Source organism: Corvus hawaiiensis, chromosome 14 (genome assembly GCF_020740725.1).
Source record: "Corvus hawaiiensis isolate bCorHaw1 chromosome 14, bCorHaw1.pri.cur, whole genome shotgun sequence".
NCBI lineage: Eukaryota > Metazoa > Chordata > Aves > Passeriformes > Corvidae > Corvus > Corvus hawaiiensis.
The window spans coordinates 2,749,934-2,768,755 of record NC_063226.1 but is presented as its reverse complement, the minus strand read 5'-3'; the positions used below and the strand labels follow the sequence as shown (position 1 = coordinate 2,768,755).

The following is an 18,822-nucleotide window of genomic DNA, read 5'->3' as shown; positions in this document are numbered from 1 at the left end:
TTCAGGAGGAGGAGAATCCTGGTACTACTTAAAAAGTATTTCAGCAGAGGAATAATGTTTTTTTTTTTTTTTTTTTTACTCTTGTGAATGCCACCGTTTCTGTTTTACGACAGAACAAAAATTTAGGGACAAAGGAAATATGAGACTTGTGTCCTTTACAGCAATGTGTAAAGTTCCCTCACTGGAAACACATGTGGAGAAAATTAAAAGGAGCCACCATCCTATTCAATGCTCAATCCCAGTGACCAAATATCTTACACATTTATGATTGAAGCAGGGTGATTACAGTCGTTAACAAGTAATTGCAGGGTGTTTTGATATTGTTAAAAAACAAAGTGTGAAGGATCAGAAGTCTTCTTCTTTGAAGACCACATTAATCTATTTGATTATGCGGATTTTTCATTTGAGGTGGTCGTTCTTAAAACATTGTAAGTAGTGGGAAGTCAAGGAGACAGAAAGCCTTTAACTGCTCTGTCTCCTGGCTCCAGCTCTGAAGAACATTAAGGAAAGACAAGGGCTTTCGTCTGAAAACATGGCTCCACAACCAAATGAAGCAGCCTTTAAAAGAGTTTTCCATAAAATTCCTTTTGATTCATCCATTTAAGTTACAGTGAGCATAACACAGCCTGGGCAGGAAACGACAGAGAAACCAGAGCTGAGTTCCCTCTGAATTTCTGCTGCTGAGCTCTACTTTGGAGGCAAATAATTTCATATTTTTGTCTGAACTTTTTATCTGGACACACAGATGAAGGTGTGTATGCCCACACCTTGAAAGATAGAGCAACTCTATATAAGTTACTTAGCTGAAAAAAAAAAGTTCCCTAAAACCTACTCCAAATGTGTGCAGTCCTGACACATTGATACATTATTGTATGGATTTTGTACCTGTTTAATTCCCTTAAAGGAAATTAATGCTGAATGCTAACATAATCATTGACGCGTATTTTCTCTCCTAAAAGCACACAAAGGAAGTGGGAAGGCCACAAACTCCTTTGAAAGAAACAACCTTGGAGCCCTGGACTCAGCCACAGGTAGGCTGGAACAACTTTTCTGGTAACTTGTTTTCTGTAATGGTGGTTTCTGTAAGTATTCATGGAAATAACCTGCAAAGAAATGCTGCAGCTGTGGTTCTTCTATTTATGTCCAAATGATTTGTTTGGGTTTTTGGCTGCCCAGACTATTGGTGGTGCCCCTTCAGTTGAAGTCTGAGCTTCTTTTTAAGGGAGAAATGCTGGCATTATCTTGCCTTCAGCTTGTACTTCATATGGGCTTAAAAACTTTGCAGAACTCAACAGAACAGAACTACTTTGGTGGTTTTATTGGTGTGTCAATAAACTGGGAGCAACAATAAACTGGTGTAGAAATGAAGTGGTGGAAGTTTGTTGTTTTGAGAGGAAGGTTTGAGAGATCAACCTTTTGCTTCATGAGGACTTAACCGGTTAAGAATGAAGCAATAACTAATCTTGCAACAAGGGATAAAGAAATGTGGATATTAGTATGAAATCTTTCTTCACACAGAGTGGGTTTGAATGTTTTGGCCTTTGTAGTTACTTGAGCAAATTGTTTATTATAAATGTTTTATGTGCAGGAGTTCAGAGCCATTTTTGCTGTTTATTCCCTGTGTATTAGGGTAGTGTACTGCACGTGGAATATGTGGCTTCAGAGGTGATGTGAGGGAACAAAAGAAGCAGGCAAATATGAAATCCTGGAAGTTGGGTTTGTTCTAGAAGCCTCTTTACTCCTGAAGCTTGTGGCAAATAAGCATAGGAATTTAGAAGTAGAAACGAAAAAACCTCACACCTCTCTTCCTGCTAGCTCTGCTCATGCCTGAGTGCAATTTCCTTTATAAGGTGCAATGTGCAGGCTTCCATGGGCCAATCTATAGAGCTGATTAAAATATACAAGCTCTCAACTGATAAATTCTTCCCTGCAGTCACAGATATGTGGTGTTTATATTTGTGCATGCAGAGAGGAGATGGCTATCTGCAAATCTGCAAGCCTGGTGTTGCAGGGAAGTCCCTCAGCTGCTGCTCTCCAAAGCACAGGATTTTCCCTCTTTCCCAGATAAGAGGCTCCCAGGTGCAGTGTGTGTGTCCTGTCTCCAGCCCCTGCATGGCCAAACCTCTCAAATCCTCCATCCAGGCAGCTGCTAATCACCATAGTTAAGCCTCATCGATCTGTGTCCACAATCAATGATGTTTATGTGCAGTCCTGCAGGGGCTTGCTGTGGTCCTCAGTCAACAGCAGACATTAACTCTTCATGTGCAGGAACAAACTGAAGGGAAGTGTCTGGTTCCAGCAGTTCCTGTGCAGCTGATGGAGCATTGAGGGAGGGCTGATGGGCTCCTCCTGTTTCCTCACCTACAGTGTGAGCAGGAGCTTGGAGCTGGGGCCGGGTTTTGGGTTTTTGGCATAGGAGAGAGAATTTTGGCTTCCGAGTTGAGAGAGGAATTGTTGAAGCAGTTTGATCCTGTGACTGTCATTTAATGGGGCACTGGTGCATGAACAACATGGGTGACAGAGGTGAATTTTGCAGGCACTTTTCCTTGGTGGTTTGTGTGACTGTTGCCAGCAGTCCTGTCAAAGAAATATTCTGTTGCACTGTCCCAGTGCTGACGGGAACCATCGTTCTTGCTGAGCATTCAGACCATCACCGTGGTGTTTGATTGCTTCTGAAGGCTGCATTTGCCACAGCTTTACTTAATAACCACAAAGATTCAAATTCATAAAATATTTTTGTCATTCCTATTTATTTTCAATTTTTACAAAGTCTGGTTTTACAAACAAATACATACAAAGAAGCTACTACTAATATGTTTTTTTTATTTCTTGGAGAAGAGAAATGTAATCAACAAAATCAAAAACTGCTGGAACCATTATTGTAGCAGAAAATTAAATTAGTTGTTAATTCTTTCATCGATGTAATTCTGGCCACTGCAAATCCCTCCTTAGGTATTTTGTATAAAGTGAGTAAAAATTCATGGCATGGATAAAAGCTTTGTCTGTTTTATGAGTAACAGGCAAATGATCCAAATGGTGCTCATAAAGCAAATGGTTCCCAGCTCTAAAAGGAGGAGAAATGTATTTAAAAGCTGCTGGAATGAGCCACGAGTAAAGCCAATTCCTCTGTACAAAAAGGTGTTATCTCCCTGAAAGTTTTTTGAATCCCGCACACAAGGGAGAGGCTCACTGCTTCTGTCTACTTAATAATAACAATAAAAAATCATTGTGTGTGCTTGGGCTGCTCAGAGCTGCTCAGTGCTGAGAGCTGCTGTGGGATGTGCTCTGTCAGCAGAGAGGGAGTGCAACAGCCGAGAGCACGGCTGGTGTGCAGGGCCAAGCGGGCAGTGGAGCAGAAAGAACCACATCTGGCCCCGATATCAGGAGGGGAGAAGCTGGTACCCATTAGCAGCAGGGCAATTTCACACAGAGGTTACAGTCTGGGGAAACAAGGAATGGAGCTCTGTGTGCCCAGGGAGGGAGGCATTTGTGCTGCCATGGCTCTCACTTGCCTTCTTTGCTCAAGGTTTGATCTTGGAAGCAGCCAGGTCACAATTAGATAAAAAAAGAAGAGCTGTAGCACTTTGTCAGGCTCATTTCTTCTTCTGTGTGGTGGTGTTTTTGTTCTTGATTTTACAGTTTTGGTTTTTAGGGGTTTTTGGCTGTTGTTTAATAAGTTCACAGAGCAGTGTGGCATTGACATTGTGGGAATTCTTTTTTCATGGCCGTGCCTTTTAACTTGTAGTTTTCTGCATCTTTTCCTGTTAACTCAGTGAATGGAAACTGATGTTACTGCCTGGAAAATAAAGTATGAGAGACTCGTTCCAATAAATTTGGGACAAGACCTTTGCAGATAAGGAACATGTGTGGGAGTAGTTGCCCAAATAGACTTGTCATTGGTTTACAAGCTTTATTTAAATGCTAAATACCATGTATTCCTGTGGTTATGTTTTTTGCTGCTTTGCCTGATTAAACATTTAGCTGATAAACCCTGTCAAGGCTGCTCAGAGCTACTGCGGTTAAGATTATGTATTTATAGTCTGTATATTTACAGTCCATTATAAACAGGACAATTTAAAATCAAAGTCATCTGTGATTGTTGAAATTTTTGATGTTGCTGATGCTGAATTTTGTGTGGCAGTGGCACGAAATAATACTGACTGTCATGATTCTGAATCAGAAACAAATTGTTTCTCCCAGACTCTGGTGAGGAGGGGGTTGTTTTCTTCTCCCAGGTAACAACTGACTGATGAGAGGAAATGGCCTAAAGGTTTGCCAAGGTTTAGATGAGATGACAGGAAATACTTCTTCACTGAAAACACTGGGATTAGGCTGCGCAGGGAGATGGTGGAATCACCATGTCTGGAGGTGTTTGAAAGGTGTGTGGATGTGTGGCACCTGGGGACACGGTTCAGTGGTGACCACAGCAGTGCCGGGTCAATGGTTGGGCACAATGATCTTAGAGGGCTTCTCCCACCTTAAAAACTCTGATTCTATCATTGCTGGGAAGATGAATCTAGAAAGAGACAATAGGGATTTACCACAATAAGAAAAGGATTAAGTTTAAACTGCAGTAGTGGCAAATTTGCCAGCATGACAGGTACAACAAAACTCCCACTCTGCAGTTGCAGAATATTTCTGATTTGATTTTTCTTTCGGTGACTCCTACATTCCTGTCTATTATGTGTCTCCCTGAAACACTTCATACAAGTGGTTCCTAGAGGTGTTCAACAGGATAAAATGTGAGAAGGTGGTGTTAGTGCTGTAGCTTTTTATTTGTTCATTAATTGTAAGAACTCCAAGTGCTTTTAGTCACTGAAGATAATGGCTAAAAAGCCAGGATACAGCTGCATTAATCTGCCTGGCCCAAATGTAGCATAATTACTTTAATGAACACATTAATTTATCCCCTCTCCTCATGCTCTTCCTCCTTCACAGTTCACGCTGTCAGTGGAAACTGAGACAATGATTACCTTCTCCTCAAAGTTCTCCGGGAGGGTTGAGTGTCTGAGGATGATGATTTGCACACTCATGTGTGTTACAATAAGCCATATCTCACACCAACAGGGCTTTATTACCAGCTGGTGTAAAGGTGGGGCCTTCCACAGCACCAAGCATCACAACCAGGAGCAGTAAGATACAGACAAAATGCAACCATTTGTCTCTCAAAAGCAGAAGAGGATTCTTCCAAATCTGAAGTTTTATTTTCTCTTTATTTGTGTGCAGAGCACAGTCCATTTTGGTTTTTTTAAAGCAAAATTACTTTTTCTGGAAAGGCAAAACCACTCAGACTCAAATCTAATTACAAATGATAGAGCGTAGGGTTTTTTTTTTTTTTGCTCAATTTTAAAGAATCACTTTATAATCTTGGAACAGTGGATAACAACATCACTAATCCAATATTTTAGCAGTAAATACGTTTGATGATGGGAATTGCTACACTAATCTTATATCCCTCCACAGTATAGTTAAGAAATCCACAGGGGGTTTTACTAATCAGTTTTTGTAAAGTAAATCAAGTCATGTAATTCTCGTTCCCTCCAAGTGCCCGGCAATGCAGGCAGAGCCATATGCAGCACTTTTTGTTCTTTTCATGGTTTCGAACCCTAATCTGCAGCCAGGCTTTCCCCTGAGTATTTCTGGAGAGAAAAGTCTCCAAGCACCCTCTGACAGAGATGTCTTATTAGGGGAGTTGGCAATTCACCTTGTTCCCCTCACCCACCGTGCTGGGAAGGGTTGGAGTGAGTCCACCTCCTGCTCACAGGCAAAAAGCTGCCAATAATAAATATAAGCAAATAAATATAATCCAACCACATTTGCTACTCTGCTTCTGATACATATGCTTGAAGGTACTTATTTAGGCACTCATTTCATTGACAAGTGAGATATATTGCAATATGGCTCGTGGTTTGATCTTGGCTTTAAAAACACTCAAGATTAAAATAGGTTGTTTTTTGGTGTTTTTTTTTTTTTAATTATAAAAAAAGTGTTTTAAATTAGGAATAAATATTAGCAACTGTGATTAACTATTTAAAGAGAAGCAATTAATAAGAATTCTGTGTGTATTTTGTTCCTACAGTTCATGGGTATTGAATTATTTTTCATGGAGTCCTGGTGTGCTCTGTTTTCTTAGGTCACAGCTTGAGCCTTTAGGGCTCAAAAGCAAAGTCAGAATGAAAACAAAGCTTTATTCCTGGTTTGGTGTCTTCAACACAAACTAGCCACCTAAACAGATTTTTACAGTTTATTCACACCTAGGTTATATTCAGTATTTAGAGTCTTTGTGCTCAAAATATTCCCATTTTATTTGGTGCCTTAGTAAATTCAAACATTCCTTGAATATATTTCTTATTTAATGGAACTTCAATTGTAATCCTGAGTGCTAACACAAAAGACTGGGTAAATTAAAAAAAAAAAAAAAAAAACAACAAAACAAAACCAACAACAACAACAAACAAAACAAAAAAAACTACCCAGTACTAAAAGACCGTATCAGAGTAGAAGGTGTGAGGGTTCTAAATGCAATTAGAATCATCTGCATAAATATCTGAACTGTTTTGAGCACTCCAGTCTTAAAACCTGCTACTTTATCTCTTCAAAGGGAGGCCTCACAAGCTTGAAGCCAACTGAAAGCAGACGGTTGGTTTGGCCTGATCTGAGTATCTGCAGCTATGAAACAACATTTTATTAAGAAACTTAAGAGAAAAAACCCCACACTAATTATTCCTGATCTCCTGAACAAATAATGTATCCAGAAATCAGGGTACAGGGCTGGAAGGTAACTCAGTGGAAAGGGGTACTAACAATTTCTTGCCTATTGATACTTTTCCCTGATTGCCATTAATATGGAATAGAACACTACCAACTCGCCACATATAAACCAGTATATCAGCCTGTAGTAGGCCACTGGGAGTATTCAACTGTAAAATAAAAAAAGTAATTACAAGATGTTTGCAAATAAAATCTTACTTCTAATTGAATCAAGACTTTGCAGTGGAGTAGGGTTGCTGAGATTACCTGGCCGACTGGAAGAACTCTATTTTTATTAATCTAGTAGGATTTCAGACAGACTTGAAAAAAAATATTGTATATTTTTGTAAAGATCCGGTTTTGCCATAGTGCACGGACACTGGAGGTTAGTCGCTGATGTAGCTGAAAAGTCACTCAGAGAAAATAAGGACAAAAAGAAGCAGGCTCTCAGAGCTGTGAGCACTGAATTTGCTATTGATTTCAGCAGGGGAGACTATTACAAAAGCAGAAAAGAATTCCCATTTCATTTAAGTTTATCTGTCTGTTTTGCAGACCGGCCCGTGATTCTATGATAAAAACCCACTCAATTTGAGCCAATATAGAGTTCTCTCACGAGTTAATTAACAGCAGCCAGGCCTCCCCAGACAGTCCCCGTGGAGTGCTGGGTCCAGCAGCAGCTGGCGCTCCAGGGGCCGCATCTCCGGCGACAGGAGCTCGGTGTGCTCATCTCTGTCAGACTGCTCCGTGTGCTCCCACAGCCCAGACGTCAAAACTGCTCAATGGAAAATTAGCCCACAGCAAAGGCTTCAGGTCCTCACTACCTTGAAATATTTAAATGGTTTCTAAGTCATTCCCCTTGTAGAATGTCTTTTTCTTTTTTGTGCTCGGTGACAGCAGTGTTGTCTGCCTAATTCCTTTGGCTCACACTGTTAAATCTTTTCTTTCCTCTTGCTTCTGACATGTCAGTGTTGCTGTTACAGACTCGAACAGCAGTGTAAAGAGGAAAGAATTGGTAGGAGGAGCAGGGAGCTCAGGTGTAGAGCATCCCTTGGACACTCAGCCCAGTGTGCATGAAAACAGGTAACCCCAGAAAGCTCCTGTCAGTGTGCATCAGGCTGGGGCTGCAGGAGGGAGCTGTGCTGCTCAGAGCAGGCCAGGGGATTTATCCTCCTTTTCCCCACACTGAGTTGGAGGAGATGGGCATTCAGCAGTGAAACATCCAATGACATTGTTTAAAAAGGGCAGGTAGACAGCTACTCCTTCATCCTGGGAGATGCACGGAGTTCTGTCAGTGTCTGAGTAAATCACATGGGCCTGCTTTCAGAAAATGTAGATAAGATCTGTGAGGTGCTCAGTTATCCATGGGGATGCTTGGAATGACTTTCCTCCCCACAGCATTTCTCTGCCATCACCCCCTTTTGGCGAGGGAGCAGAGACATCCTCGTTATTTAGGAGAAAGCTCCGAGTATCAAAATCATTAAGTTGCATTGGACTGTAACTTCCTTGCTCTGAGCTGTGCTCAACATGCATAAATCTTGAAATGGAAAACATAAATGAGCTGTGATTCATTGAGGTGTCCATTTTCCAGTGTCCACTTGGCTGTCACTGGCAGTTAGCTGCAAAGGGAGGCAGGGGCCGTGCTCAGGAGCAGATCCACCCTCTTCACTGCCCCACCAGTGTAGGGATTTATGCATCTGGGAGTGAGAGGAACAGCCCGAAAAGCCTTTGCAAAGCATGAACATAAAATCTCTCTGGTGTTGTGTTTTAAATCTTAAAAATGGTATTGGCTCCTGTGTGGACCTTTGCATGGAGAGTGTTTCAGGGAAAGCTTCTGGAAGCTTTGGGCTTTCAACTCTCAGTTGGTCTCCTGAGGTTTTCTTTCCCGCACTGTTTTTTAGGAAACTTGTAACCATCTTTTATTGGTGGTGGTGTTTTTGTTTGGTTGATTGCTTTTTTTTTTTTTTTTTTTAGTGTAAACTTTTCCAGTGTTTAGTAAGAACATTATGTCTTAATTCCTGGTGAATTAGCAACACAGTTTTTTTTCTTTCTGGATAGCAAACACAGCCATAAAGTCTTGTCTGCAGGAGTAGGCACTCAGTTCATTGTGTGAGGTCTTCACCTGCAGGGGTTCTCCACAGCTGTGATTCTGTAACACTGAATATTTTACTATTGGTCACAAAGGATGAAGGCCAAAACCCAGTGCTGGGGGACAAATTATTCACCAATGCCATCAGGGCTCCCACTGCACACCCAAACTCTCTCGTACATCTTCGGTGCCGAAAAGAGATTTTGACTGAGTTTAGTTAACTGAACTGTGGGATTTCACCAGTCCATTAAGTTATATGATTATTGTTCTTTGTCTGTAGTGGAGATGGTGGCTCTGGGTTGCCAGCTCGCTCGCCCTCTCAGGCAGCTCCTCATCTGCAAAATCAGTTGTTTTTCTTGAAGGGTATTTTATGGTCTGATTAGCTTTTTGGCTGAAAATTGTTGCATATAAAGCAGATATGCTCCAACTCAATGCCCCAATGCCTATATGGTAATGGGTATTATGGACTCATTCAATCCCAAATGAGATTAACACCCCTGCTCTCTCCATCTGCCTTTGAGAAAGAATCCAATAAATAACGAGGCATATGAGGGGAGATTATCAGAGTGCGCGTTTGCAGTGTGTTTTTGTTTCTGCAAGGAGACAGGAACCCTCTCAGAGGGTGCAGTGGCTGCTGTGCCACTCAGGGTATCTGTGTCGAGTCCTTATAGCCCAGGGCAGCACTGCCCTGTAAAATGGACATTTCTCACTCCTCAGGCCGTGCCTCATGAGTTCACTGGGCAGTAAAGCTGCACGGGGCTTCTTGCTAAGATTTTATTGGTTTTCTTACCTAAAAGGGATTTCAAAATGGAGAAGTAGTGAAAAATAAAAAGTGCTGTGGAGACTTTGCCTATTCTGACAGCTTTTGATTCAAATTGAGATGCTGAGCTGGGAATGTCAGAGTCCAGCCTGGCCACAAGGCTCCTCTGCCTGTGTCCCCTGGTCTGCATCCAAGTGTCTGTGCAATGTGTGGGGACACAGACATGCCCTCTTGTAACTACTTCAACAAATGAGATCTTCCTCCAGATCTCTTTTTATTTTCCTTTGTGTTGTCCCATTTCAACTTCCTGTTGTCCACTATTTCTGCAAAGCAGGAGCCATTACTGATTTTCAGGCCACAGGAGTTGAAGCTGTTTCTGTCCCTCTGACTGAGCTTGCCTCTGTCACTGTCCAACAGCACAAGTTTGTGTCACATTTGGAGACAAATTACAGGGAGTCTCAAAAAAATGATGGCTTGGACTCAATTGCCACTGAAATGGCGTGTCCAGCCTGCATTCTGCCTGCTTGGAACTGAAGGACACAGATGAACAGCAGAATCTGTGTGCTAACTCAAAATGTGCTTAAAATAGGTTTTTATGATACACTATTTGTCTTTTCTTAGAAAATGAAATATTTTCGTTTGGCAGCTAACTCTGCCTTGAAGATGGAAGGGAGTTTATAGCATTCTTTCTATGGATGAACTTATTGATTTGGAAGGCTCCTACAGCATTCTTCCATGCTGCTAGGAATTCAAACTGGGTTTTGCTGGAATTTTGAAAACTGGTTCTAATTGAGTTGTTTATTAAGTTGAATTAGTGAAAACACCATTAGGAAAGAGTGCCAGGCTCCAGAGAGTAGATGTTGGTGCTGCAGATCAACACCTGCAGTTTGGAAAGTGATCACCAAGACTTTCCATTTTGGCTTAGTTTTGCAATGCCTTTGTGCTTTCCCAAATACCGCAGTTAATTCTTGTGCATTGTGCTGTTTTTCTAACTCTAACAGATACTAGAAGTTTCCCAGACTCAGAAAAGAATTAATGTTGCAAACACTCTGACAGCGGTTGGTGTTCGTAGGAGAATTCATCATCCCTGAAAAGATGCATATTCCACTGCTTTGTTTGTAAATCCATACATTTCCACAGTACTTTGTAATGCCCTGAATTTCACTATATATCTGCAGTACAGCTGGTGTAAACTATGAACTGAGGCAGAAATTGCACTTTGTTTTATTTGTCATGCCCTCTCTTTGTGCTGCTGTTCTCCCTCAGGATTTTATTCTAAATTCCTCTTCACTCTTCAGCAAAGATTCACATTAAATACTCAAGTTTCCACCATTTGTGGAAACTTCCTCTGCCAGGGTGCCCACAGTCAGTTATTGCTATGGACAAGATTAGTTCTAGGTGCTTGTGGTTTTTTACAGTTAAAGGTTTTCGGGGCACTGTCGTCCTAATCTGAAGTACTATTACCAAATTAATTAATTATAAGTTACCAAAGTATTTGCAATATGGGGACATTTCTAATACTGGGTTGTTTATCTGATAATATTTCATACTTACATTTTTACACTCTGAATTCCTAAAGTTATTTCCCTGTAAGAAAACCTGATCTTTGCAGTATTCCTCTGTCATGTACATGTTAAAATTTTCTCCTTCCAAGTTTGATTTTTGGATATTAAGGATCATTTTGCAGAATTAGTTAGGTTGGAGAAATCTCTGTGCTCACCAAGTCCAAGATCCACGGTGGATTTTACACTTTATATGTGCTGATTTGATTTCCCTGTTGAGCAGCCTGCCCAGGCGATGGTGGGACGAGGCACTCGGGTCTCGGTGAGAACAAGGCTCTTGGTTCTTTTGAATTCTAATTGTTTTTTTCTTTATCTGCTTTCATATCTCTGCCCAGCACACAGATTTTCATCTATTTAGGTTAAAACAAGGACGCTTTATGATCTTTTTCATTCTTTCTATTTCAGGATTTACAAGTATTGTGATTTGGAAAAATCTGAACTTTTTTTTTTTTTTTTTAAATTGTAAAGAGAAGCAGTGAGAGAGGGAGAGTTTGCTGGATTTCTTTTTTCAGAACACAGCTAAAATGCTCAGCTTCTGGGCTTGGCAGTTTTACAGCAACTTGATAAAATAAAAATAATCGTGCCATCGCTATTTTATCTTCCTCCTTTCAGATGTGCTTCCTTCAGAATTGCTTCTTTCTTTCATATTTGTGGCACTGTGCTCAGCAGCGTGGCAGGCTGTTCACAAGCTCTGCCAAGCTGAGGATTTGAGAGAAAGTAAACAACTCGGTTGGAAACATGGATAGCAAGGGTTGTGTAGACTCTAAGCAGCAGAGATATGCTGCTGTATTAGACAAGAGTTCACTTAATGGAAAAATGCTGCTTTCCCCTTCGAAGGAATGAATCTCTCTTGCTGACCATTGTAATGCCCAACACTGTGCAGGCAACTTCTCTATCGAGTTTTTTACAGCACTCATCCTGATTGAGGGGAAAAAAAATCTTCAGTTAGAAGATTAAAAAAAAAAATCTTCAGCTAGACGATAAAACAATATTTATTGGGAATAAAGCCACCTGCTAGAACCACCTAGAGAGAGCTGAAAGAAGGAGCTGGGAAATTTCCTAGGGATCTGCAAGATGGACAGTAATTGAAGGAGACTTTTCCTTTATGTAGAATAGCTTTTCCTCACGTATTCCTCAAATATTAGTTTACTTGCAAGTGATATTTATTCTGTCAGCTAGAAGTCCATTAGTGATGCTTTTGCTCTAGCAGATTTTAGTTTTTGCAAACAGGCCTGATTTAACTCAGCTGGTTCTCAAGGAATTAGTGTATCACTCCTACCCTCCCCAAACAGCAGTGAGATGAAAGACAGTACTTAATTATCTTCCTAGAGAGGAGGTGGGGCTTAACTATTAAGAAACATCTTAAAAACATTGTCTAGTGCAGTTTTCCTGAGGGATAAAGATTGCTGTTGGAGGATTTCCCGCCTCCTGCCTCCTCTGCACTGTTCCTGTGCAGGCTCTAACTCCGTATTCCATGTCTCCGCAATCTGAGATGAAGCTCAGAATACACCCCAGAATTATTATTTTTTTTTTTTAATTATTATTTTTATTATTTTTAAGTTAGTCCCTAGCTTTGTGAGGGACATCTGGGGCATCTGTGCTAGTTTAAGGGATTGCAGGTAACTCATGCTGTATATTTTGCTGAATTAATTCATCCCTCTGGGAGGCATACTTCAGGTCTTCAGGGATAAGTTTTCACTGAAAGACCTTAACAGATGTTGCTGCCATTTTTTCCAATGATATATCTTTTCTTTAGAAACCTCGGGATGTGCCTGACACTGTACATTTAATGTAGTGCTTTTCACTTGCACTCAGATATCAGAATTATTGGGCAGCATGATTTAAATAGGTGCCTGTTATACTTTCCAGCTTTCTGGACAGGAGAATTTTTATTCCATTTATGTAATGTCTTGAGAGATGATATTTTTTTAAAATGAGATGAGGCAGGTACATCTTCAATGTGTTTTAATAACTACCAAAACACTTATACGGGTTCTTCCTCAATGATCTTCCTTCTCCAAATAAACCAAACTCCCTCGGAAGGGAAGGGTGGCGGTCAGGACGGTCAGGAGAGAGGTGCAGAATGAAGGGGAAGTACAGAACAGCGTTTTTGTGATATTGTAGCAGAAACAGGGCAAACCTGTGCTGGTACGTGGGGATGTACAAAACAAAGAATGCAGCAGAAGACCAAACAAACAGGGCTGCAGAAAATAAATGCTTCTGAATTAGTCTGTTTAGCCATGATAGATGCCTTGTCAACCTGCTGCACCTAAAAGCTAAATACATGAGTTGGAGAGGAAAAAAAAGCCAATTGAAGAAAATCAATCATTGGGGTGTAGACTATTAAATGTTGACAACTGGTAAAGGCTGGTTATTCTGCTCTGAAACTTTGGGGGATAGCAAAGCACCTTTGAGTAAACATAGACTCTTTAAATCAAAAATGAAAGTTTGTTGTTTTTCTTCATGGCATGATATGTCAGGGGCCAGTATTCTCGGAGACTGCTACACAGTGTGAAATTACTGGTTTACTCAGTTCTTTATATTTCTGACCTTGAGATCTAGATCATTATAGTCGATGCCCCTGCCAGACCTGCAGAGTTCAGAAAGGGTGGAGGTTTTGTAACAATAAAAGGCTGAATTTTTTTTTAGTTAAATAACAAGCAATAATGTTAATGCTAAGTGGAAGTCAGGTAACTGATTAATTTCTTTCTTTTATTCAAAGGCCACACAGCTTTTCTATTTGTTTTTCTTCTACAGCCAAAGGATTTGCCACACAATTGCACAAAAATGCAAACTGAAGTCCTAAGGAGACAATGTATCAGACTCCTTGGAATTGCTTTCTTAAAATAACAAAGCTTCCATTGATTTCTATTTCCCCAATATCTTTCAGACTGTAAGGTTTAAATTGTTTAGATTTATCTAGAAAAGAGGGAGAACGCAGGAGTGTGTTAACAGCATGGAGACCCAGGGCTTCAGTTGCCTGTTTCCTTGTGCATTGATCTGACTGGGTTATTTGGTGGTTCTGCCACTTCCCAAGGGCTGAGGACTGATGATCAGCATTTGATGCATGAATGAAAAGGAGCTGGTTACCAAATTTACCTGTGACAGCCTGCTGTCCACTTGTCATTGCCTAGGAAATGCATTTCTTACACCAGTCTGTGTTAGAATAAACCAAGTGGTGCTGGGTGATGAGCAGTAGTCATCACTTAAAGGCTTCACTCACTAGATCTAGCTGGGAGAAACAGAAAAAACAAAGAGCAAAAGCCTGATGTGTCTAACCTTGATGGTTGGTGAGTTTTTCAAAATGATTTAATCTCCCTTGTAATTTGTGTCCTCTGCTGTTTTTCCTCTGAGATGCAGTGTTGGGGGTATCATGACACATCTGAGACTTTGACACATGCTCTTGTGGCAGGACTGTGCTGAACAAAAGAGCAGCTCTGCGATCCTGGAGGGAAACTGCTCTGGGTCCTAAGGCTGCTCTGATCTTTGGGTCACCTTCTACAAGGCAAGGGCAGGTGGGTGTAAAACGTACTTGCTTAAATCATTACTTTAGTATTCTTCTGAAAGTTCCTCTGGCAGGGTGTTTACCTCAGAGTTAGCCACAGTTTCCTGGCACAAAGAAGAAATTGCCTCTGAATAAAAGCCCGCTGGAAATGATCAATCTTCCAGAGCAGCAGTGAGCTACTGGAACAGAGAGCAAAAAGTTATATTGCGTTATGTGGCCTATTACTGACTCCTAGTCAAGGCTGCAGGGGAGTCAAGGCTTTCTCTGTGGAGTGGAAGGGACAAAATATAAAACTGCCAGTTAAGCCCAGAGAAAATTACTTTTATGGTGTGTTTCCTACAGGTAACATCCCATGGCCGTGGCAGATTTTATGGGGAAATTAGGGCCAGATGAAGAAATGGCACTGCTGTTGTGCATGGGGTGGTTGTCCCTGGAAACAAAAACACAAAACACTCTGTGGTGACCTTACCTGCTGCAATGGAACATGAGGCAGAAGGAACTTTTCAGATGGTAGTTGTGGGTGTAAGGTCTTCCCAATTTAATTGTAGTTGCTGGTGAAGTTAGCAAGGAGGTGCAGGAATGCACCTTTTGCCTCTGTTACCTGTCAGAGCCCATTTATTGAAGAGCTGGCCAGTAAAGCTGTAGTTCAAAAGGCGACCTCAAAGCACCAAGTGGGACAAAGGCCAGCTGGGAGGTGGCCCAAGAGAGCACCCACGGCAGGAGGGGTGTGCTGGGTATCCAGATATCCTTCCCTGAAAAGTCGGTGTGTGTCACCCACCAGTATTTGCAATCCCTGTGTGTTGAATGGAACTTTAAAATTACTTTAAAACAAAGAATTTCTAAGCTTGTAATTGGATTTTGTATTTGTTTGTTTTTCTTCTGTTAGTTGCCTCCTTGATGAAATTTTGTTTTCTTATACTAATTGTTCAGGAGAACCAGATTAGATTTTCTTCTTATAATGACTTTGGAGATGCAAAGGAGCAAGGAGACTCAAAATGTTTCAGGAAGGCAAAGACAACTGGAACTGCAGAAATTCCTTAAATTTGCCCAGAATTTTTAGTCTACATTCTTTAAATTCAGGGAACTGGAAGAGTTTAAGGTCTTGTTTTACTGGTAAAATCTTTACTTTAAAATAGATCCTTGATGTCATGCATGAGATAAATCATAGCAGGGGTTGTTTTGACACTCTGGAGTGTTGTTATATTATGCACTGGTTTCCCAAGAGATCTTAAAATTTAACAAGCAGAGGCCAGTGTGAGTAATGAAATGAGGCAGCAGTGCAGCCATTTCAATTACACTTTTATTACACAGCCATTCTTCCTACAGCGCTTTGGACTTTTTGCAATGCTTACCAGAGGATGAAGTGCTTCATGTGAAGGAAGGGGAGCTCTGATTTTCTGACTAAGTGGGCAGTGTGATTTCAACTTGCTTTGACAGCAGGGCTGGGGCTGCAGCAGTTTGGAGAGAAGGGATGCTCTCCTTAACTTGACTGCCTGAGATCCTGCTCAGAAAATTGTAATATTTGGTAATTATTAATATTGTTGGGAACAGAGGTTTAGGTTTCTTTGTCTGTTTTTGAAGATGATGTTTCAAGTCTATGGTTAACACTGATTACTTTTTTTTTTCCCCTCCCCAGTAGGCCACTACAACAGCTTTAATATTAATCATGTCCGTTATCTTTCTTCACTGCTTATCTCATAGTTATCTGCTTGTACTCTGAATTATTCCTGAATATTTATTTCTAATATAGGCTATCATCTAGAAAGGGTATTAAAATTTTTGAAGAGTTCTAATGTAACTTGTACTTTAGATTATGAACATAAGTTCTCTTTTCATGCACAGACAGCAACAAGCATGTTGTTGTATGTAGAAAGACATAGTTAAACATCTGAAAGTTTAAACCATCCTTCTCATTTATTCCATTTGAGGGAGCAATTGAAAGTCATCATAGGGGATTATATAAAAATGGCTTTTCTGTTTAGGACTGCAATAACAGCACCAGGCACAGGAACTCCTCTTGGGCTACACAGGACATTAAACAGCTTTTGTTCCTGGAGTCAATTTATCTCGTGGCCTCTACTTGCTTTAGGTGCGCCTCAGGTGGTATTTCACGTGCCCCTTGAACCCTCAGCGTGGTCACTGCTAAACGAGTGGCCAGTGCAGGTGGCACCAAGGATTTGCTGGGCTCCTTTCAGACAGTGCAGCGATCACTCCTGCTCCCCTCCCCGTGTCCCGGGCAGCCTGGGGCTGACTGGGGTTATTAAATTCCCATCAGAACACACTAACTCTCATTCTAATGCTGAGTTATTACAAATCTCCCTCCACGTCTAAGCTAATTGTTAATTTAGACCACTTGTGTCTTTCTGAGATTAGCGAGAAGGGAATCTATTTTTCCTCCTTTTACCAGCAGCCCTGTTCAACCCTTTCACTGAATGGAAAACGATTACAGGTCTCAACTGACAAGCTACAATTTTTTCAATTCCTGAAATGTCATTTATAATAACAGCAATGACTAGCACAGCACACCTACAGTATCTGTGTTGTGAGGGAATTCTGATTAGAATTTCAGCTGGTACCAAGGGGGGAGCTTTTTTTGCAGAGGGAGGCAGTTAGGCTGCTGTTCATGTCCACAGCTACTCTGGCTAGCAACAAGAATTCACATTTCTTCTAAAAAAAAAAAAAAAAAAAAAAATAGAAGTTTGGCAGTATAAATGCAAACTGCCTCCACTGATGGAATATTATTATTAAATTCTTCTGGTTAGAAACGGATGTGCAGCATTTGCCCCTTACAGAAAGTATTGCCAGAAAGTGATGCAGTGAGAGCGTATGTGGGAAACGGGGAAAATTCAATTTTAGAAAATGCAAAGGAAAAATTATTTTTCTTCCTCTATTTGCTATTTCTGCTCTGAGGGGGGAAAAAAGTGAAAAAGGCCGACAGATCTTGTGTTTGAGAAAAGAGCTGTATTTCTTTACCCGTCTTAGGCAGGTTTTTTGTTCTCTTCTTTTTAACTAGCACATGTTAACAAAGCTCCTAAATGTTCTGGAACGTGCATGGAGCTCACAGTGCAGGTGGAATAGTTCTGGTATAGGTGTAGCACTCTAAAACTCGGGAGGTTTATGAGCTGCATGGCTGGGTACCAGGCTCTAAAGGTCCTTCAGGTGTGTTGAGACCTCAGCAAAGCTCCCACCATGGTTGTTGTCATGACATTGCTTTTATTGCACCTTCAAACCCCAAACCCAAGCACCTGCTGGAAGAGCCCTGCAAGGCTGAGGGTTGGCTCAGGAGTGGCTGCTCGTGTTCAGTTCTTTGTCTGTAGCTGCACAGACCTTAGTAAGTGTTGGGCACTCTTATTTTCCCTTATAATATCTGTGATCTGGAATTGGCTACTTATTATGCACCTCTTTTTTTACTTTGCTTCTGAGCTTAGAAAGGAGCATTTTGTAGGACAAAATAAAGTGAATATCTTGATGCGAAGAATTTCAATCAAAATTGCTTCTCAGCCATTTAGCCAGCCAGCCTGTTCAATTTGGGATGGATGACACACTTCTCTGCCTCCTTTTACTTTTCTTAATCAGTCTCATAAAATACACCACTGCAGCATAAAGCATGTTCCATCTGACAATATGCATACGTATTTTCCAGGAATAAATTAGGACATTTCCCAATGCTCCAGCACATCACTGTTTAATATAGGCCAATAGATCAAAGGCAACCACTGTAGTTTCCCTCCTGGGGCTGTTAAAGCCAGTATAAATGTGACCCTTTCTAATTTGTGCTGTATTATTTAGAAAGCTGGAGTTAATCTATCCAAGAAGTTATTGAATTTGGGCTTCTTTCTAAGTTCATCTTTCTATGGTCTGTTAAAATACGTCTCTGGTTATCAAGTTAATTTTTTGTTACCACCTGTACCTCCCACCCTGTGTTACATTGGAGCTATGAACCAGCAGCCACCAGTCACAGACCCAAGCAGGAACTTCACATTCCGTGTGTTGAGCCCTCCAGTGGTTCAGGCAGCTCTCACTTTCCTAAGGAATCCAGAGAGGAGCATAGGAAGGATCAATTTTTTACATATGGGATTAATCTCTGCAAAGCAATTTCCTTGTTCTGATGAGTAAACTATTTTAGTGATTATATCTCTGGGATTTCCCTCACAGTACA

General features: G+C 41.0%; 1 protein-coding gene across 4 annotated transcripts in view; it reads left to right on the top strand.

Annotated features, from left to right (window-relative positions):
* Positions 1-18,822, top strand: part of PCDH11X (protocadherin 11 X-linked) — a 439,566-nt gene that overhangs the window by 199,360 nt on the left and 221,384 nt on the right. For all 4 annotated transcript variants that reach the window (XM_048318513.1, XM_048318511.1, XM_048318512.1 and 1 more), the window contains one exon: positions 960-1,031. In XM_048318513.1, coding sequence (XP_048174470.1) covers positions 960-1,031 — 72 coding nt within the window. The remainder of the gene's footprint in view (positions 1-959; positions 1,032-18,822) is intronic.